At 46.5% G+C, this 22,114-nt stretch overlaps 1 protein-coding gene across 1 annotated transcript in view; it reads right to left on the bottom strand.

The window, feature by feature from the left end:
- The window catches only part of baiap2l2b (BAR/IMD domain containing adaptor protein 2 like 2b), a 79,383-nt gene that overhangs the window by 55,426 nt on the left and 1,843 nt on the right, over positions 1–22,114 (bottom strand). Inside the window, exons 3-6 of the mRNA XM_033965942.1 lie at positions 21,710–21,796; positions 14,000–14,061; positions 11,626–11,697; positions 9,644–9,733 (exon numbers count right to left, since the gene is read on the bottom strand). Of these exons, the coding sequence (XP_033821833.1) occupies positions 9,644–9,733; positions 11,626–11,697; positions 14,000–14,061; positions 21,710–21,796 (311 nt within the window). The remainder of the gene's footprint in view (positions 1–9,643; positions 9,734–11,625; positions 11,698–13,999; positions 14,062–21,709; positions 21,797–22,114) is intronic.

The following is a 22,114-nucleotide window of genomic DNA, read 5'->3' as shown; positions in this document are numbered from 1 at the left end:
ATGACCCATTTGACCCACAATTAAGTCAATAGCAGAATAAACCACGCTTATCGATCAGGAACAGCATCCAATCCATCAAAACATAAGGTCCTCTACTCCGGAATCTCCTCATGAGATCGTCACTCGGTTCCACGAACTGTTCCAGGTCCGAAATGCCTCTAGTTTAACTTGTACAAACATCCACAGTGTCCTCGGTCGCGTACTTCCTTTGTTTCGTCCGTTTCGTCATGTTTAAAATGCAAAACTGCCTCAAAACTGTGTGTAAAATTACGCAATTACGTGCGCATAATTTTACACGCGGATCTTTGTATCCAGTCTGCTCCTTTTACGCACACAGCAAAAAAAAACATTGCATGTCAGGCATCGTCATGTTCCGCTGCTCATTGGCTTTAAGAGGAAAACATCACTAAATGTGTGTAATGTAACTGCTTGATTCTACAAGGGGGAGAGTGGGGCGTACAAAGTTGGCGCTGTCAGAATTTTATTATGCTTGAAATCAACAAAATAAATGCAAAAAAAGACGGAGCAGATTTCACTCTCCTGCAGCAGCAGATTGGACATGGAGGATCTAACTTTTTTTGTGGACATAATTTCTTGACTGGATTATATTCTCTGGACATGTATGGAACGAATGAGACCAACTTTGTGTGAATATGTTAATGTTTGACAGAACCAGAGCGCTCAAAGGTAAGTGAAGTCCAAATCCACATTTCTGACTTCTCTGTAAAAACGGCTTTCCTGTCAGCACTGTGGTGATTACAGGTGTAAATGGTTTACATATTCAGACAGATGAGTGCCGTAGCACTCGAGGGCGGGCCGTCAGAACGTTAAGGGGTTAATTGAAGCTGTGTGTCCTGGAGGGGAAAGAGGGCAAAATTAACAGCTAATTAATAAATTGGATATGTGCAATAATAGTGCAATGTTTGTTCAAGACTGTTTTGAAGTGTTTGTGTGTGTTCTGTAATTTGTAGTGTTTTTAGTGAAAGTGTTTTAAGAATGTTTTAGCTTACCACCTCCTTGTCTTTGTGTCCAGGTGTCAAAGAGGTCCCGGGGGAAATGAGCTGCCTTATAAAGGTTCCGGGGCAGAACCAAGACAGGGAATGTGGGAGGCATGTTGGGCATTTTTAAATGGTTTATGGGTTTTTAGTATATTTGGTGTTTGGTTTTAGGGTTTATGTGTTTTAATATGTATAAAGTTTGGTGTGGTTTATGGGTTTATTGGGTTTTATGCAGGTTTGAGTTGTTAAGAGCTAATGCTATTTTTTAAAACACCCCTAGTAAATAATGGTAGTTGAAACCAGTTAGTGGAATAGGATAACAAAGGAGCTGATTATAGACTACAGGAGGAAGAAAACTGACATTTCTCCACTCTCCATCAGTGGGGACTGGGTGGAGAGGGTCACTGATTTCAGGTTTCTGGGAGTCCAGATCGAGGAAGGCCTGGCCTGGAGGAAAAACACCTCTGAGCTCCTGAAGAAGGCCCAGCAGAGACTCTTTTCCCTCAGGGTGCTGAGGAAAAATAACATTACACAGAGACTTATGTTGTCTTTCTACCGCTGCTGCATAGAGAGTATTTTGACCTATTGCATCGGCGTGTGGTTTACCAGCTGCACGGCGGCTCAGAGGAAAGCTGTCCAGAGGGTCATAAATGCAGCTCAGAAGACTATTGGCTGCCCTCTCAGGACACTGGCTGACTTACACACTTTCCACTGTCTTAAAAAGGGCCAACACATTCTCGGGGACACCTCACACCCCGGACACTCTCTGTTTGAACTATTACCATCGGGTCGGAGATATAGAGCAATCAGAGCAAGGACAAATAGGCTGAAGAATAGTTTTTATTCTACAATCATAACTATACTAAATAAACATTCACCCGCTTACTAAATATATGTATATTTTTTATATATTTATTATTTGTATGTGATTGTGAAATGGGTGGGATGTATGTATGATGTATGTGTGAGGGGGTTTTGTTTCCTAAGCACCTTAAACTGCTCGACACTTTTAAATTTCGTTGTACATGTGGCATGTTGCAATGACAATAAAGATCTATTCTATCTATTCTATTCTATAAATGGCGCCTGACACGATCATATGATGTTCTGCTGCTGGAGGAGATGCTGCTCTTCTAACCTCCATTTGCGCAATGCACATTGCACTTTGATAATTGATGGAAAAAAAGAAATAAAAATTGTGGACCACACCCGTGCTGCTGTCTTCTGTCCCACATCCTACTGCTAAAGGCCAGCCTACGTTACACAGTTCACAAAGTGATAAACCTCATCCCATCCTTGCTTGTGAATGACTGAGCCCTTCAGGGATGCTCCTTTTTATACCCAATCATGGCACTCACCTGTTTCCAATTAACTTGTTCACCTGTGGAATGTTCCAAACAGGTGTATTTTAAGCATTCCTCAACTTTCCCATTCTTTTGTTGCCCCTGTCCCAGCTTTATTGGAATGTGTTGCAGGCATCAAATTGAAAATTAGAGAATATTTGCATAAACACAATAAAGTTTATCAGTTTGAACATTAAATATAATATTTTTTGTAGTTTATTCAGTTCAATATAGTTTGAAAAGGATTTGCAAATCATTGTTTTCTGTATTAAAAAAAAAATAAAAAAAAATAAGTTATACACAGCGTCCCAACTTCATTGGAATTGGGGTTGTTTAAGGATCTTCATTTCGACTTTAAAACTTTTTAAATAAAATCATTAAAATTGTTTTTCATGTCTGTCATCTTTTCGTGTCTTTTAATTTGTAAATTGAATTGACCCCTGGGTCTTAAACTCTCTTTTTCATGGGTGCCTGTTTAAAATACAAACTGAAAAACACAATAAATTTGTATTTAAGTCCATATAAAACATTAAAAGCAAGTGTGAATATAAAAGTTTATTACCACATTATTAAATTGTGATTGTGGCACCAATGTATCCAATTTTGCATTTCCTTGAATTGTTCCATTTTTGTGAAGCAAAACAGCTAAAAGCCCTCTCTCCCATCTTAGTTTTGGTGCAGCCAGCCTTAGCCTTATGCAGTCATGTGATCTGGTATTAAGTGTTCTGGTATCAGAATCAGAATCCTTTTATTGCCATCGTTTGTGAACACAGTTCACAAACTAGGAACTTATTTTGGTGATAAAGTGCAACATAAAACATGGCCGGTGTTTTAAGTGTCCAGTTTTGTGCAAATATTATAAAGTGTTCATGAGACAAACTGCAGAGAGGAAGAAACTGTTCTTATGACGAGAGGTTCTGGTCCCAATGGACCGTAGCCTCCTGCAGAGGGAAGTGGCTCAAATAGTCCATGTCCAGGGTGAGAAGTGTCAGCTGCTATACGGCCTGCTCGCCCCCGAGTCCTGGAGACGTACAGGTCCTGTAGAGATGGAAGGCTGCAGCCAATCACCTTCTCAGCAGAGCGCACAATGCGCTGCAGTCTCTCTCTGTCCCTGGCAGTGGCCCCAGCAAACCACACAGTGATGGAGGAGGTGAGGATGGACTCAATGATGGCCATGTAAAACTGCACCATCATCTGGACTGGCAGCTTGCGTTTCCTCAGCTGCCGCAGGTGGAACATCCTGTGATGGGCTTTCTTGATGAGGGAGCTGATGGTTGGGTCCCACTTGAGATCCTGGGTGATGCAGGTGCCCAGGAAGCGGAAAGAGTCCACAGTGGTGATGGGGGAGTCCGTCAGGGTGAGGGGAGGCAGGGGGGCTGTGACTTTCCTGAAGTCCACGATCATCTCCACTGTCTTCTGGGCGTTAAGCTCCAGGTTGTTGCTGCTGCACCAGGACACCAGCCGGTCCACCTCCCTCCTGTAGTCAGACTCATCGCCGTCCGAGATGAGTCCAATGAGGGTGGTGTCATCCGCAAACTTAACCAGTTTGACGGAGTCATGGCTGGAGGTGCAGCAGTTGGTGTACAGGGAGAAGAGCAGGGGAGAAAGTACACAGCCCTGTGGAGTTCCTATGCTGATAGTCCGAGTGTCCGAGACATTCTTCCCCAGCCGTACACGCTGCCTCCTGTCCGTCAGGAAGTCAGTGATCCACCTGCAGGTGGAGTCAGGCACATTGAGCTGAGCGAGCTTGTCCTGGAGCAGAGCAGGGAGGATGGTGTTGAACGCAGAGCTGAAGTCCACAAAAAGGATCCTGGCGTAGGTTCCCAGGGAGTCCAGATGCTGGAGGATGAAGTGAAGGGCCAGGTTAATGGCGTCGTCTCCAGAACGATTGGCTCTGTAGGCAAACTGCAGAGGGTCCAGGATGGGGGAGGTGAAGGAATTGAGGTGGTGCAGGACCAGGCGCTCAAATGACTTCATGACTACAGACGTCAGGTCTGTAGTCATAAAGTCCAGTAATCCTAGGCTTCTCGGGGATGGGCATGATGGTGGAGAGCTTGAAGCAGGCTGGGACGTGACATGACTCCAGGGAGGTGTTAAAAATGTCCGTGAAGACAGGAGCCAGTTCCTCGGCACAGTGTCTAAGGGTGGAAGGAGAGACACCATCTGAGCCCGGGGCCTTACGGGGATTCTGCTTCCTGAAAAGCTTAGTCACGTCCTGCTCCAAAACTGTGAGGGGAGTGGGGGAGGAGGGGGTGTCCAAGGTGGGTTTGGAGGTAATGTCCATGATAGTGAGGGGGAGGGGTGTGAAACTTCAAACCTCGCATAAAAACTGTTTAACTTTTCTGCTAGTTGTTTGTTGTCCACGGCGGGAGGGGCTTTGGGCCTGTAGTTGGTGATTTGCCTAAGCCCTCTCCAGACAGAAGCAGAGTCATTGGTGGAGAAATGCTGCTCCAGACGTGTATTGTACTTTGCTTTAGCCTTCTCCACCTCTTTGATAAAAGCATACTTGCAACGCCCGTAGCCTTCACGATCTTCTGCCCTGAAAGCCATCTCCTTTTCCCTCCTCAGATGTCTCAGTCTGGGTGTGAACCAGGGTTTGTCATCGTTAAAAGTCACCCTGGTGCATGACGGAATGATGCTGTCCTCACAGAACTGAATGTATGTCGTCACAGTGTCTGTGTACTCATCCAAACTGTTTGTGGCAGCCTTGAACACATCCCACTCTGTAGTGTCCAAACACGTGCGAACAAGCAACAAGGTATTCTGGCAGGTTTTAAAGTAGTCCCTTTAGATTTCATACTGTTCTCTTCTAATAGACAATCTAAGACTGTGCTGGCTCCAGTACCCACTGCAATTTAAGATGAGATAAAAGAAGAACTTTATTTGTCCCACAGTGGGGAAATTTCAGTGTTGCAATGCAGTTTAAGAACAGAAATAGGCCTCAAAAATCAAGATGAATATTAGAGAATAAACAACACTGCAAGTACAATAGAATATCATACAAAAAGGGCAGCGCTACAATTAATAGTAGTTGGTAACATCAGACAACTGCCCTGATTACAGCCACTGTTACCCTGTTCTCCCACCATTTAACAGTAGTATAAATGTAAAAGTTTAGAAAAAAATGTTTCGATAATGACTAGAATACTTTGGAAACTGACTGGCAAAATTTGCAAGCAAGACTTTCCAGTAAAGAAGCCCATAGTCCCTATAAAGATGCAGATTTGACAACACTGATTAAGTCCGTGGCAGCACATCTGTACAAACCAACAACCCAAGTGACAACCCTGGAGTTGAGCATCATAAAGCTTTAAATTGGACACAATATGTGGAGAATTCCTCTAGAAAAGTAGTGAGTAATTTGAGTACTTTGTCTCCACTATAAATATAATACCTTTGGCTTACTCAATTACTTTTTCTTCCAGAATATCAGTACTCAATAAAAATACAACTCAAGTAAAGTGCAGATTCTCAAAAACTGTCCTTTAAATATACTACTTAACTACTAAATTTACTTTGTTATTGACCACGTCTGCTGATTACTGGGATGGGAGAGAACTGGCAATAGGTTATGTTAACATTCTTGAATTTGATTATATGATTTCAGATAGCCATGGGGAGGGGAGGCCATGGAGGAGGACTATCGGACGGCCTCAAAGAGATTCTGGCAAACTGTCCGACGCCTCAGGAAGGGGAAGCAGTGCTTCACCAACACTGTTTACAGTGCGGGTGGAGAGCTGCTGACCTCGACTGGGGATGTTGTCGGGCGGTGGAAGGAATACTTTGAGGAACTCCTCAATCCCACTGTCATGTCTTCCAAGGAGGAAGTAGAAACTGGGGACCTGGAGGCGAACTCGTCCATCACCCTGGCTGAAGTCACCAAGGTGGTTGGCAAGTTCCTCGGTGGCAAGGCTCCAGGGGTGGACGAGATCCGTCCTGAGTACCTCAAGTCTCTGGATGTTGTGGGGCTGTCTTGACTGACACGTTTCTGCAACATGCACTGGGGCGGTTTGCAGCCGAGTGTGAAGCAGCTGGGATGAGAATCAGCTCCTCCAAATCCATGGTTCTCGACCGGAAAAAGGTGGTTTGTCTTCTCCGGGTGGGTGGTGAGTCTCTGCTTCAAGTGGAGGAGTTCAAGTATCTTGGGGTCTTGTTCACAAGTGAGGGAAGGATGGAGCGGGAGATTGACAGGCGGAGTGGTGCAGCGTCTGCAGTGATGCGGTCGCTGTATTGGTCCGTTGTGGTAAAGGAGCTGAGCCGGAAGCCAAAGCTCTCGATTTACCGGTCAATCTACGTTCCTACCCTCACCTGTGGTCATGAGCTCTGGGTAATGACCGAAAGGACAAGGTCGCCGATACAAGCGGCTGAAATGGGCTTCCTCCGTAGGGTGGCCAGGCGCACCCTTAGGGATAGGGTGAGGAGCTCGCTCACACAGGAGGAGCTCGGAGTAGAGCCACTACTCCTACACGTTGAGAGGAACCAGTTGAGGTGGCTCGGGCATCTGCTCAGGATGCCTCCTGAACGCCTCCCTAGGCATGTCCCACTGGGAGGAGGCCCCAGGGAAGACCCAGGACACGCTGGAGGGACTATGTCTCTCGGCTGGCCTGGGAACACCTTGGGGTCCCACCGGAGGAGCTGGAGAACATGTCTGGGGTGAGGGAAGTCTGGGAGTCCCTGCTTAGACTGCTGCCCCTCCGACCCGGCCCCGGATAAGCGGAAGAAAATGGATGGATGGATTTCAGATGGAGGGCAGGGGCTTATGTTACTGTATGGAGGATTCACTGTTTTTGAGAGAAATCTCCAAACTTATGATCCATAAATGTTGAATCTTATTTGCTTGGGACTGGCTCCACAGACTTGTCATATTGATTTCATTGCTTTAAGTCCTTCAAGTGACAACAGTATTGAGGTTGAAAAATTACCACTGTCTGGCCTTTTGTTTATTTATACTGACAGAACAGAACTTTGTGCCAGTTTTTTTTCATGTGGATACGCCCAGAGATATTAACCATAAACCATCTGCAATCTGACAGTTAAACAGCAAATTCCACCATAGAATTCTAACCTGTCTAAATGCTGTTATGTCACACAACCAATACCAGTCGGGACTTTGGGTCTGCTCTTCTGTACACTGCAAAAGACGAAGTTCGAATCTGTCAACTGGGCAAATTGTTGTAGGATGCTCATCCAAGTTCTTCAGTTCTGGTCAGAATGCTGGTGGCCACTGTCTTATAATCTATCTGAGGGGAGGGGCTAACCACACTGAAACTGTAAACAGCTATTGTTTCCAGTTTCAGCTGAGACTACCCTATTCAGCCCTTAACGACCCTGCTATTGTTCTCATTGTTCTGGGTCTGAGGATGGAGTTATAGATGGGGGAGAGATTTTGTCTCAGGCCCCCATAAGGAAGGATTCTCTTTCCTAACAAAAATAGCTTCTTTAACTCCCCTCTCAAACCATTTCTTTTCTCTGGCTAAGATCTGAAATTCACTATCTTCGAAGGAGTGTTTAGTGGTTTTGAGATGGAGATGCACGGCGATCTGGGGTCCAGAGGAACTCTCATGCCAGTGTTGGTACATCCTCTTATGGAGTAGCTGTTTAGATTTTCCAATATAACACTCACTGTACTCTTGACTACACTGAATGGAGTAGACTACATTACTTTGTTTATGGCTCGGGGTTTTGTCCTTTTGAAGAACCAGTTTTTGTGATGAGCAGTGAAACGTCTTCTCTCCTACAACGATTTTTCCACTTGACAGATTAGAACTTTGTCTTTTGCTCTGGATCAGATCTGGATGACTGAGGGTCTACACAGACATCTTCTATACACTGTTGTGTCCTTGGGCAAGACTCTTACCTTACCTAGTTTGAGTGTGATGTGAGTGATAGGTGGTGGTATTATATTATACACTCACCTGAAGGATTATTAGGAACACCATACTAATACGGTTTAACCCCCTTTCGCCTTCAGAACTGCCTTAATTCTACGTGGCATTGATTCAACAAGGTGCTGAAAGCATTCTTTAGAAATGTTGGCCCATATTGATAGGATAGCATCTTGCAGTTGATGGAGATTTGTGGGATGCACATCCAGGGCACGAAGCTCCATTTCCACCACATCCCAAAGATGCTCTATCGGGTTGAGATCTGGTGACTGTGGGGGCCATTGTAGTACAGTGAACTCATTGTCATGTTCAAGAAACCAATTTGAAATGATTCGAGCTTTATGACATGGTGCATTATCCTGCTGGAAGTAGCCATCAGAGGATGGGTACATGGTGGTCATGAAGGGATGGACATGGTCAGAAACAATGTTCAGGCAGCCCGTGGCATTTAAAAGATGCCCAATTGGCACTAAGGGACCTAAAGTGTGCCAAGAAAACATCCCCCACACCATTACACCACCACCACCAGCCTGCACAGTGGTAACAAGGCATGGTGGATCCATGTTCTCATTCTGTTTACTCCAAATTCTGACTCTACCATTTGAATGTCTCAACAGAAATCGAGACTCATCAGACCAGGCAACATTTTTCCAGTCTTCAACTGTCCAATTTTGGTGATCTCGTGCAAATTGTAGCCTCTTTTTCCTATTTGTAGTGGAGATGAGTGGTACCCGGTGGGGTCTTCTGCTGTTGTAGCCCATCCGCCTCAAGGTTGTGGTGTGTTGTGGCTTCACAAATGCTTTGCTGCATTCCTCGGTTGTAACAAGTGGTTATTTCAGTCAACGTTGCTCTTCTATCAGCTTGAATCAGTCGGCCCATTCTCCTCTGACCTCTAGCATCAACAAGGCATTTTCACCCACAGGACTGCCACATACTGGATGTTTTTCCCTTTTCACACCATTCTTTGTAAACCCCAGAAATGGTTGTGCGTGAAAATCCCAGTAACTGAGCAGATTGTGAAATACTCAGACCGGCCCGTCTGGCACCAACAACCATGCCACGCTCAAAATTGCTTAAATCACCTTTCTTTCCCATTCTGGCATTCAGTTTGGAGTTCAGGAGATTGTCTTGACCAGAACCACACCCCTAAATGCATTGAAGCAACTGCCATGTGATTGGTTGATTAGATAATTGCATTAAGGAGAAATTGAACAGGTGTTCCTAATAATCCTTTAGGTGAGAGTATATATATCATTTTTGAGTGGATGGATGAGGTCATGTTTGAAAAAGAGTCTGCCTCATGAAGGTAGTGTAGGAAAGCGTGAAAAATGCTGTACTGATCTTAGATTTATAATGTTCTATTCTGAAAGCTATTTCATAGACTTGTGAGTGTTGTCCATGTAGAATAGTGCATTACCAGAGAGTCTCTGTATCCTCCTCGTCTTAGCTCCTTCTCCAGGGCCTTTGCCTGGTTCCTCACCTCCACCTCATAGACTCTGCGACTGCCCTGCAGCAAACATTTTGCACAGAAACAAAACATGTCAGACATACAACACAGTAACAATGGTTATTCTCACTTCTTTTAGATGGTGGGTTTAGTTTAGTTTATTAGTTTATTTGATAGGGACAATGTGCAAAAACATTAAAGATGCTTTGCACAAGATTATAGCCGAAGCTAGTTTCCATCTGTAGTCCCTGAGCAGGTGAGAAATACAATATAAAATGTGAGCAATATAATACAATACAATATAAAATGTAGGCAATGTAATCAATACACAAAATATACAAAATAAGACTTGGAGGAACAATATACAAATATACAATAAAATAAATATTTATAAGTTAAGAGTGCAATGTGTAATGTAATGTAATGTAATCTAGTGTAATGTAATGTTATGTAATGTAATGTAATGTTGTAACACTATAGGTTTGGTAATCTGGGGGCCATCAGGTGGTACCCACAAGGGTAACATCTGATGGCAAAGTACCCGTCAAAGTTAAAAGTGCAATGTGCAATGTGCAATGTAATATTGTAACAGTATTGGTCTGGTAGTCTGGGGGCCATCAGGTGATACCCACAAGGGTAACACCTGATAGCAAAATACCCGTCTGGTATTGTTAGTGTGAGCATGTTTGGTGCTCCAGAATCAAATTTTTGACGGGCCCGTGAAAAGCTGTAAAAATCAGTCATGTCAAGAGCGTCTATGTGCTTTACACAAAATTCAACATATAAGTATATATGTATTATATAAGAATTTATCTCAAAGAGACCTGCTTTGTCGCCACTCGAGATTCTTGCATTTTCACAAAATTCCCACTTTTATCTTTTCAGTTTCTTGTTGAAAGTGATCGGGAAAAAGCGGAATTTCATGGGACAACAGTTGCTCAATCAGTAGAGTGTGTGCCCACTTATTCGAAGGTTGGCAGTTCAAATCTCTCTCTTGACATAAAACATCTTTGGTTGAGCAGTCAGATCCACTGACCCAAAGGTTGGTGATGGGATTCTAGTGTATACTGGCATATGGATGTGTATGCGAATGGGTGAGTGGTTCCTTTATGCAAAGAGCTTTGATTACACAGAAGGTAGAAAAGCACTATATAAAAATGTGACCATTTACATCATTGGTCCGCAAGCTGCTGGGTGAAGTTGAATCTTGCAGCAGCTCAAGCTGGATTCTCGTGAGTTTGTGAACTCACACATATGGTGAGCATTCATCTTGCTGGGCAGTGATGGATTCAAAATATATATTCAAGTTATATTATGTTATCTCACTGTTCATTTTAAAGATACTGTAATGTAATGTTCACTCTTTATTTAGTCATTATATTCAACTATGTAAACTATGTAATCTGCACTAATGTTTGTTCTTGAGTCTTGCAGAAAATGTCTTTTGAAAGTGCGGGATCCCACGGGAAGAAGGTCACTGTGAAACCCTAAAACAGAAACATCATGGGAGGATGTTTGTGCGAAGGGGAAGAGTGACCTTCTGGAAATGCAAAAACAGAATATATTTCTCTGTGAATTTCGTCATATAGTATATGTCTCCCCCCCCCTTCAGAGCAGCAGTGTATGTGTATGTAGCTAGGGTTTCCTAACTTTAATAAAAGAGAAGAAAGACGGTGGGGGCTTTCAGAGAGAGGGTGGTGATTTGTAACTGAAGGTTTTTTTTGCCTCTCCGCTCTTTCTCCTCAATATTGAGACAAAATAATCTCTCTTGTCTTCTCTTCTCTTTTGAACTGTAATATAGGTTGTGAACCTATCAGGCAGGGTTAGCTTTTACCATACAATTCATGATGTAAAGAGCAGTTATCTTGACAAGAATACATGGTACATTAGTTTGCTATAAAGTGCAATATTTGTCATGTTTTAATGTAGGGCATTTTGAAAATGTAACTCACAGCAATATACTCTTCATCCAGCTTTACATTTTTTTGCATGGCCTGTAGGACCTCATTCTGGAACCACCGGAACTGAAACAATAAGAAATGTGGATCACAGACTGCCTCACGGAGATCACAAATCACAGATTATATGTATTTTCAAAAGTTATATTATATGTCCCCTCCCCGAACCGCCACCTTAACGTGGTGGAGGGGTCTGAGCAACTGAATGATCCTGGGAGCTATGTTGTCAGGGGCTTCATGGCAAACAGGTCCTGGGAGACAGGTCTGACTAAGAGCGGTTCAGAAGCCCAACATGAAGAGAGACACAACAAAGCCAGTTACGTCGCCCGAACTGGCGTTACCGGGGCCCCACCCTGGAGCCAGGCCTGGGGTGGGTGCTCGACAGCGACCGCCTGGTGGCCGGGCCTTTCCCCAAGGGGCCCAGCCCGAAGGAACAACGTGGGGTCGTCCTCCCGTGGACCCACCACCTGCGAGAAGAGCAATGAGGGGCGGGTGTAGAGAGATCTGGGTGGCAGTCGAAGGTGGGGACCTCGACGACCGGATCTCCGGACATGGAGACTAGCTCTGGAAACATGGAATGTCACCTCGCTGGGGGGGGGAAGAGCCTGAGCTTGTGTGGGAGGTTGAGCATTACCGGCTAGATATAGTCGGCCTCACCTCCATGCACAGCTTGGGCTCTGGAACCCAACTCCTTGAAAGGGGTTGGACTCTCCATTTCTCTGCCGTTGCCTGCGGGGAGTGGCGGCGAGCTGGTGTGGGCTTGCTCATAGCCCTACAGCTCAGCCGCCACATGTTGGAGTTCACCCCAGTGAATGAGAGGGTCGCCTGCACCTTCTGGTCTGGGACAGGTCTCTGACTGTTGTGTCGGCTTACGGGCCAAACAGCAGTGCAGAATACCCGGCCTTCTTGGAGTCCCTGGGAGGGGTACTAGACAGTGCACCAACCAGGGACTCCGTTGTTCTCCTGGGAGACTTCAATGCCCATGTGGGTAATGACAGTGACACTTGGAAGGGCGTGATTGGGAGGAACGGCCTCCCTGATCTACACCCGAGTGGTGTTTTGTTATTGGACTTCTGTGCAGCTTGTCCATAACAAGCATGGACTCTGAGTGGGCCATGTTCTCCACCTCTATTGTTGATGCAGCTGATCGTAGTTGTGGTCGTAAGGTCTGCGGTGCTTGTCGCGGCGCCAATCCCCGAACCTGGTGGTGGACACCAGAAGTAAGGGATGCCGTCAGGCTGAAGAAGGAGTCCTATCGAGCCTTGTTGGCTTGTGGGACTCCTGAGGCAGCCGATGAGTACCGGTGGGCCAAGCGTGCCGTGGCTTGGGCAATCACAGAGGCAAAAACTCGGGGTTGGCAGGAGTTCGGGGAGACCATGGAGGAGGACTATCGGACGGCCTCAAAGAGATTCTGGCAAACCATCCGATGCCTCAGGAGGGGGAAGAAGTGCTTTACTAACACTGTTTACTGTGCAGGTGGAGAGCTGCTGACCTCGACTGGGGATGTTGTCGGGCGGTGGAAGGGATACTTTGAGGATCTCCTCAATCCCACTGTCACGTCTTCCGAGGAGGAAGCAGAAACTGGGGACCCTGAGGTGGACTCGTCCATTACCCTGGCTGAAGTCACTGAGGTGGCTGGCAAGCTCCTCGGTGGCAAGGCTCCGGGGGTGGATGAGATCCGTCCTGAGTACCTCAATTCTCTGGATGTTCTTGGGCTGTCTTGACATGTCTCTGCAACATTGTGTGGCGGTCAGGGACAGTACCTGTGGAATGGCAGACCGGGGTGGTGGTCCCTCTGTATAAGAAGGGGGACCGGAGGATGTTTTCCAATTACAGAGGAATCACACTCCTCAGCCTTCCTGGTAAGGTCTGTTCCAGGATACTGGAGAGGAGAATCCGACCGATAGTCAAACCTTGGATTCAGGAGGAGCAGTGTGGTTTTTGTCCTGGTCGCGGAACACTGGACCAGCTCTATACTCTCCATCGGGTCCTCGAGGGTTCATGGGAGTTTGCCCAACCACTCCACATGTGTTTTGTGGATCTGGAGAAGACGTTCAGCCATGTCCCTCGTGGTGTCCTTTGGGGTGCTCTGGGAGTATGGGGTCCGGGGCTCTTTGCTAAGGGCTGTCTGGTCCCTGTATGACTGGAGCAGGAGCTGTGTTCGCATTGCCGGCAGTAAGTCAGACCTGGTCCCGGTGCATGTTGGACTCCGCCAGGGCTGCCCTTTGTCACCGGTTCTGTTCATTATATTTATGGACAGAATTTCTAGGCACTGCCAGGGGCTGGAGGGGTTCTGGTTTGGAAACCACAGGATTTCATCTCAATACAGGATTTCATCTCAATAAAAATTCCCTGCCATGATACTCACTACTCCCTCCATCTCTGTGGTCAGCCTTCTCTGAGTCTCTGAAATCTGGAGCATCACTTCCCCTGTTCAACACAGATTAATATGCAATAATGTAACGTTTCTGTCTGCACAATGAAATGAACATTATATTACAAACATATTACAATGTACACAATACTATATCCTATCAGGAAACAAACAGTATATACAAGTAAAAAAATAAATAAATGGCATGTGCACATGCAGTGTTTGCAGAGACGTGCAGTACTGCAATTAAATTATCTCAAGAACATTTACTTACTTTAATAAAAATAAGATATATAAAATATTAGAGCTGTCAAGAGATGATTAACTGCATAATTTCCATCGTTAACTCAAGATTAATCACAATTTTATTTGTTTTAATAACATTTGTCTTTTTTATATTTCTTAAGTTACTAATTCCATTATTTGTAGCCATTAGTAGGCTCGTTAAGCTAGACCTGCGCATATGTGATCGTTGTCAATTGTTATTTTGTTTAAAAAGAGGGTATTTTACTTCCATGTGTATTAACTGCTAACAGATATTTAGATCACCATGTTACCTTTTAATGTTTTGAAAATGCTATATTCACCGAAAACAATGTACAGTGGGGCAAAAAATTATTCAGTCAGCCACCAATTGAAAGAATGAATGGGGCCATGTATTGTGAGATTTTGAGTGATAACCTCCTTCCATCAGCAAGGGCATTGAGGATGAAACATGGCTGGGTCTTTCAGCATTACAATGATCCCAAACACACTGCCCGGGCAACAAAAGAGAGGCTTCGTAAGAAGCATTTCAAGGTCCTGGAGTGGCCTTGCCAGTCTCCAGATCTCAACCCCATAGAAAATCTTTGGAGGGAGTTGAAAGTTCGTGCTGCCCAGCGACAGCCTCAAAACATCACTGCTCTAGAGGAGGAATGGGCCAAACTACCAGCAACAGTGTCTGAAAACCTTGTGGAGACTTACAGAAAATGTTTGACCACTGTCATTGCCAACAAAGGGTATATAACAAAGTATTGAGATTAACTTTTGTTTGTTATTAATCAAATACTGTCGTAACCAGCGAGGCGTAAGGACCAAAGGTGCGAGACTCACGACGTTTAACAATGTCTTTATTCACACAAGTGATCACAGAAGTAAGAGTTCATAAATGTGAGTTCATAGTCCAATAAATCATAGATCATAGTCCATAGAAGCTGGGGAGCGTAGGTGCGGGTCCGTGAACGTGGAGAAACATAGGTGCACGATGAGACAGGGAGAACACAAGACCATACCAGGACAGAGCTGCAGGGACTGGGGAGATCCGGAGCTGGTTCTCGGGCGGATTCCTGGAGCAGAGCAAAAAGGTTCCAATAAGACAAGGGAATACAAAAGATCACAAAGTGTTAAGCCATGAGCATATTCACGTGGAGCACGCTGACGTTCCGGCGCCGAGTGACTGGTCCTGACCCCTCTTATCCACGGCAGGTGGTGTTGATTGTGTTGATGGGAAGCAGGTGCGAACGGGGGAGTCAGGACTCCGCCCAGCTCCGGAGACAGGCAGGTGAGGGAGGAGGGAGACGAGAATGCAGGGAGAGCAAAACAGGGATCATGACAGTACCCCCCCCCCCCCAAGGGACACCTCCCGGTGGACCCCCAGGCTTGTCCGGGTGAGCGCGGTGGAAGTCCCTCACCAGGTCCGGGTCTAGGATGCGGGCCCTGGGCACCCACGAACGCTCTTCGGGTCCATATCCCTCCCAGTCGACCAGGTACTGGAGCCCCCTACAAACGGAGAAGGCTGGGTGACCGTCGACGAGTCGGGCGGGAGGAGGGGGACCGGAAGGAGGGCACAGGTCGCTGGTGCGGACCGGCTTGATCTGGGAGACGTGGAACGTGGGGTGAATGCGGAGAGATGGGGGGAGCTGGAGTTGTACAGCGGAATCGTTGATGAGTCTGTTTATCTTGAATGGACCGAGGAATCGTGGCGAGAGTTTACATGAGTCAGTCTTAAGCGGGATATTTTTAGCGGACAGCCAAACCGACTGCCCGGGTGCATACTTGGGAGCTGGGATGCGCCGGCGGTGAGCCACCTTCTTGGTGCGGGCCCCAGCTTTAAGGAGTGCCGTCCGAGTCTTCCTCCAGACCCGACGACAGCGCTGGAGGTGGTGCTGGACAGACGGCACCGCCAGGTCTTTCTCCTCGGAGGGGAAGAGTGGTGGCTGGTATCCCAGCGAGGCCTGAAATGGAGAAACTCCTGGTTGGTGCGCTCGGTCTGTCCGTTGGACTCGGGATGAAACCCCAAGGTGAGGCTCACTGAAGCCCCCAGCCCCTCACAAAAAGAGCGCCAGACCTGGGAGGTGAATTGGGTCCCTCTGTCGGACACAATGTCTTGGGGAATGCCGTGGAGGCGAAACACATGGTTAGTGAGGTGGTCAGCCGTCTCCTTGGCTGTCGGGAGTTTGGGCAGGGCGACGAAGTAAGCTGCCTTGGAAAAACGGTCCACAATGGTTAAAATTACTGTTTTACCCTGGGATGAGGGAAGGCCAGTCACAAAGTCCACCGCCACGTGAGACCATGGTCGACTCGGAACAGGGAGCGGGTGCAGCAGACCAGATGGTGGCGAGTGGGAAGACTTCCCCCGGGCACACACTTCACAAGCTGCGACGTAGGCCCTGGTATCTTTGTTCATAGTAGGCCACCAGAAATGTCGTCTAAGCAGTGAGAGGGTGTGGGAAGCTCCAGGGTGGCAGGCAAAACGGGATCCATGAGTCCATTGCAGTACCTGGGAGCGAACAGAATCAGGAACAAATAATGTGCCGGGAGGAGCGTTACCTGGGTCAGGGCTATCGCGCTGGGCTGCCCGCACCAAGTCCTCAATCTCCCAGCGGAGGGCAGCAACCACACGGGACGAGGGGAGAATAGCTTCCGGAGTGGCACTAGCTTCCTCTAGAGCAAACTGGCGAGAGAGGGCGTCTGGCTTCACATTCCGGGTCCCCGGGCGGTAAGTGAGAATAAAATTAAAACGGCTAAAAAACAAGGACCAGCGAGCCTAGCGAGAGTTAAGATGTTTGGCAGATTGAATGTATGAAAGGTTCTTATGGTCAGTCCATACCAAAAACGGTAGCTCCGCCCCCTCCAGCCAGTGCCGCCACTCCTCTAGGGCCAACTTAACGGTGAGCAGCTCGCGATCCCCCACGTCATAGTTGACCTCCGCTGGGGACAACCGCCGGGAGAAGAAGGCACAGGGAAACAACCGGTCATGGGGGTCGAACCTCTGGGATAGGACCGCCCCTACCCCAGTGTCGGAGGCATCCACTTCTACAATGAACTGCCGGGAAGGGTCAGGCTGGTGTAAGATAGGGGCAGAGGTAAACATAGTCTTAAGTCTTTCAAAGGCAGACTGAGCCTCCTGGGACCAAATGAAGGCCTGGGCCGGGGATGTGAGTTTCGTGAGGGGAGAGATGACTCGGCTAAAGTCTCTAATAAACCTTCTGTAAAAGTTTGCAAAACCTATGAATCTCTGGAGCTGTTTTCGATTGGTAGGGGTAGGCCAGTCCCTCACAGCCTTGATCTTCTCCGGGTCCGCCTTTACCTGGCCCCGCCCTACTATGAACCCCAGGAAACTGACCTGGTCGGTATAAAACTCACATTTCTCGGCCTTCACAAACAGCTTGTTCTCCAACAGTCGTTGTAACACCTGTCGGACGTGCTGCCTGTGCTCCTGCAACGACCTGGAAAATATTAGGATATCGTCCAGGTATACAAAAACGAATTGATTAAGAAAATCGCGGAGAACAACATTAATGAGGGCTTGGAACACTGCTGGGGCATTAGTGAGCCTGAAGGGCATAACGAGGTACTCAAAATGTCCAATGGGTGTCTTAAAAGCCGTTTTCCACTCATCCCCCTCCCTCACCCGCACCAAATGATAAGCGTTACGTAAATCTAACTTAGAAAATATAGTGGCACCATGGAGAGGGGTAAACGCAGAGTCAATAAGGGGCAGTGGATATTTATTCTTAACAGTAATTTCATTTAGACCTCTATAGTCTATGCAGGGGCGAAGGGTCTTGTCCTTCTTGGCCACAAAGAAAAACCCCACCCCCACAGGAGACGAGGAAGGGCAGATAATACCTGCGGCCACATAGTCCCAAATATACCGCTCCATGGTCTCTCTCTCAGGCTGGGACAGATTGTAGAGGTGGCTAGTGGGTAAGGGAGCCCCGGGCAACAGGTCAATAGTGCAGTCGTAGGGGCGGTGAGGAGGCAGAGAGAGGGCCCGGTCCTTGCTGAAGATGTCCTGTAGGTCATGATACTCCTCCGGAACCAGGGAGAGGTCGAGGGCCTTCGGAACGTTATCGCCGGACGGGGAAGCCCCTTTCGCAGGAGACCGGGCGGACCGTAAGCACCCCGCATGGCAGGCGGGGCTCCACCCCGCAATCTTACCCCGGGCCCAGTCGATGACCGGATTGTGGGCCCTAAGCCAGGGGTAGCCCAGCACCACCGGCGAAGAAGGGGTGGCAACGACGTAGAACCTGCGGGTCTCGTGGTGGTCCCCAGACAAAAGCATAGTAACAAGTTCCGTGACATGAGTAACTCGGGCTAAAAGCAAGCCATTGAGGGCGCGAGCAGTGAGGGGGCGATCCAGAGGCTCCAGGCTGATGCCCCACTGCTCCGCCAACTGGCGATCAATAAAGTCTTCCTCAGCCCCGGAGTCCACAAGAGCCTGGACGGACAAGGTCTTTGAGCGGAGACAGAGAGTGGCCGGGAGCTGAAGTCTGTTGCAATGAGCTGGGATCTGAGACTGTCCCACCAGTACTCCCAGGGCTACTGGTGGGCCCTTCCTTTTGGCCGGGCTGGGCGCCGTTGGAACATGGAGAGGCACTGGAACAGGAAGCCTCGGCAGAGATCCGGCTGCCCCGCATACGGTTCCGGATCGGTGCTCCTAGACTCCGGAGGATGGGGCGGTGTAGTGGGTCCAGCGGCGACGGTGGTAGGAGGCAGGTGCGCGAGCAACGTAGTAACCTGATTGCCGAGCTGAGACACCTGCTGCGCCAGAGACTGACTATGCTCCAACAGGGTCCGAATGGTCCGCTTGTGCTGCCCAAGCATGTCGCTGTGGTGAGTAAACGCCTGCTAAAGTGTAGCGTCCGGTCTAGAGTCCGCTTGGTCCATTTCTGGCCGGAACGTTCTGTCGTAACCAGCGAGGCGTAAGGACCAAAGGTGCGAGACTCACGACGTTTAACAATGTCTTTATTCACACAAGTGATCACAGAAGTAAGAGTTCATAAATGTGAGTTCATAGTCCAATAAATCATAGATCATAGTCCATAGAAGCCGGGGAGCGTAGGTGCGGGTCCGTGAATGTGGAGAAACATAGGTGCACGACGAGACAGGGAGAACACAAGACCATAGGACAGAGCTGCAGGGACTGGGGAGATCCGGAGCTGGTTCTCGGGCGGATTCCTGGAGCAGAGCAAAAAGGTTCCAATAAGACAAGGGAATACAAAAGATCAAAAAGTGTTAAGCCATGAGCATATTCACGTGGAGCACGCAGATGTTCCGGCGCCGAGTGACTGGTCCTGACCCCTCTTATCCACGGCAGGTGGTGTTGATTGCGTTGATGGGAAGCAGGTGCGCGCGGGAGGAGTCAGGACTCCGCCCAGCTCCGGAGACAGGCAGGTGAGGGAGGAGGGAGACGAGAATGCAGGGAGAGCAAAACAGGGATCATGACAAATACTTATTTTCCACCATAATTTGCAAATACATTCTTTAAAAATCAGACGATGTGATTTCCTGGATTCTTTCCCCCATTCTGTCTCTCATAGTTGAAGTGTAGCTATGATGAAAATGACAGACCTCTCATCTTTTTAAGTGGTAGAACTTGCACAATTGATGGCTGACTAAATACTTTTTTGCCCCACTGTATGAACATATTTTATAAGTTTCACTTTTGTTTTAGATACTCTGAGTCTCCCCTCCGTGTTAAGTTACTCCTTCAGAGCGCTGTCACAATCAGTGTGCATCCCACTAATGACACTACCGCACATAGCGTCGGGGTTTGTCAAGTTGCTGTGCAGTTGTATCATAGTTTTGAATATTTATAGAGAATTGCAGAGTCGGAGCTGAGAAATGGACAGAGGGTTTGAATATTGTCAAGTTAACATGCATGCGTGGATGATCTAAAAATTCATCAAAAATCAATTTAGCATAATATCTGCTCTTTAAGTTAAACAGTCACTTTACAACCTGAGAATGGCAAGGTGTGCTAAACATCATGCGACCTCATGATAATAATAATGCAATGGTTTGTCTCTTATTTTCTTTTTGCTAGACAACTTCATTAGTGAGATGTATTAATCTTGACAGTGTTTGGACACTTCACTAAAAATATATTAGTCCTGTATTATGTTTTTCAAGAAGCTAAAAAAAATTTATATATATATATATATATTTTTTTTTTTTTACAAGTAGCTACTGTACTGTAGCCATAGCTGCCCTGGGCTAGACTGACCAAGCCAATTTTCATATCAGCCCCTATGACCACCTCCAATGATACACAGACCGTATTCATATACAGACAAGGTGAGTGAAGTGTCTTGCCTAAGGGCACAATGACAGAGCTTGGTCCGAGCAGGAATCGATCCTCTTACAGTTTGGGTTGGTAGCTTTTTTGAGATAAGATGGACAGAGAGAAGACCAAAAAGATAACAAAAAGGCATGCATAGACATATTTACAGTTGAATCAAAGTATACTGACAACAGACTTTCTTAGATAACAACTACAAGTCACTGTTGCCTTCTGTGATACCTGATTATTATCGCACAATTAACTTTATTTTTCTATAGTTCGTATGAAAATGTGTCCCGACATACCTCAACAATACTCTAGCCTATAGAGAGCAGTGCGTCTTGCAAAAACTTTACTTCAAATCAAAATGCCTCCTCCATTCTCTTTTCCTGACTGCATCTGATCCAGTGCAGCGCTCCACTACCACTATTATCTGGATAGTCTGCCTAATCAGATTTCAAAAGTTGAAAACACAATATCTAAAATGATATTTCTGGACTCTCAGCATAGATAATTTCCCCATAATATTGGATATATGGGTTGGGTTAAAGATTTCAAATGGTGTTTTACATACCCAGGAGCTTGATTGTTTCCACTTTTTCCTGAAGCATAAGTTTAGTAAAACAAATATTGGCTTTTGAGCATAAAACAAGTGTGATTTAAGCCAATGTACTGGCCTTTGCTCATAAGATTAACTGAATTGTTAATAAGAGGAGACGGCCTCATGAATAATTCAATGTGTTACTTGATCACAGAGTAACACTGCAGGTCCTGACCCTCCGTGTATCAGTGCACAGCAGCACTGAGCCATGGCTGTCCTGTCTCTGAGCAGAAGACCAAACACATTTCACTCTATGCCAATTCTAGAAGATGCTGTACTAGAGCGTGGGTGTGCAGTGTTATGGAGGTCAATAGTGACCATCTTCCAGAAATGAGTTTTCACTGATTTTTCCTATAGACTTCAAAATTTCAAATATTAAAAGTTCAAAGACATTGTTAGGGTTAAGCAACTAAGTGCTAACTAATATCAATAACACGGTTGTTTTACACATTTTAAGTGCAAGATTTGTCCAAATTTGTCAATAATGGAGGTTTATGAAGTTTCACAAACAGATTTTAAAATAAAGGAGCTGTACATATTGAGGGCAAAGCCTTACCTAGGGTGTGTGATGAGAGGGAGTGCAGAGCCTGGTCCCCCATCTTTGCCAGGGCAGTGAAGTAAGACTCGCTGCAGGTTGCCAGGGCTGTGCACATAAGAATGAGACATTTAGAAGTTTTTGTATCCGTCAGATATTGCCCCGAAAGCAGCAGTGGCCGATATTAAATTTGAGCTAAGCAACATTTCTTTCTGACCTGGATTATGGAGATGATATACCTTTAGATACACTCTCTCAGCCCTTCATTTCATAACAGGTGAGGAATTTAAATCCATTACTTTACACTCTATGAAAAAGTAGGTTGGGCATTGCTATCTGTCAGAAAAGAACAACACTGTATAAAATGTATTTATAAGGGACTATGCCTGCCTGAATATCTCATTTGTTTATTGAAGTTTGATACAG

This window comes from Periophthalmus magnuspinnatus, chromosome 1 (genome assembly GCF_009829125.3).
Source record: "Periophthalmus magnuspinnatus isolate fPerMag1 chromosome 1, fPerMag1.2.pri, whole genome shotgun sequence".
NCBI classification, from domain to species: domain Eukaryota; kingdom Metazoa; phylum Chordata; class Actinopteri; order Gobiiformes; family Gobiidae; genus Periophthalmus; species Periophthalmus magnuspinnatus.
Note: the sequence above shows the minus strand (reverse complement) of the source record. Positions and strands in the feature narration are given on the sequence as shown.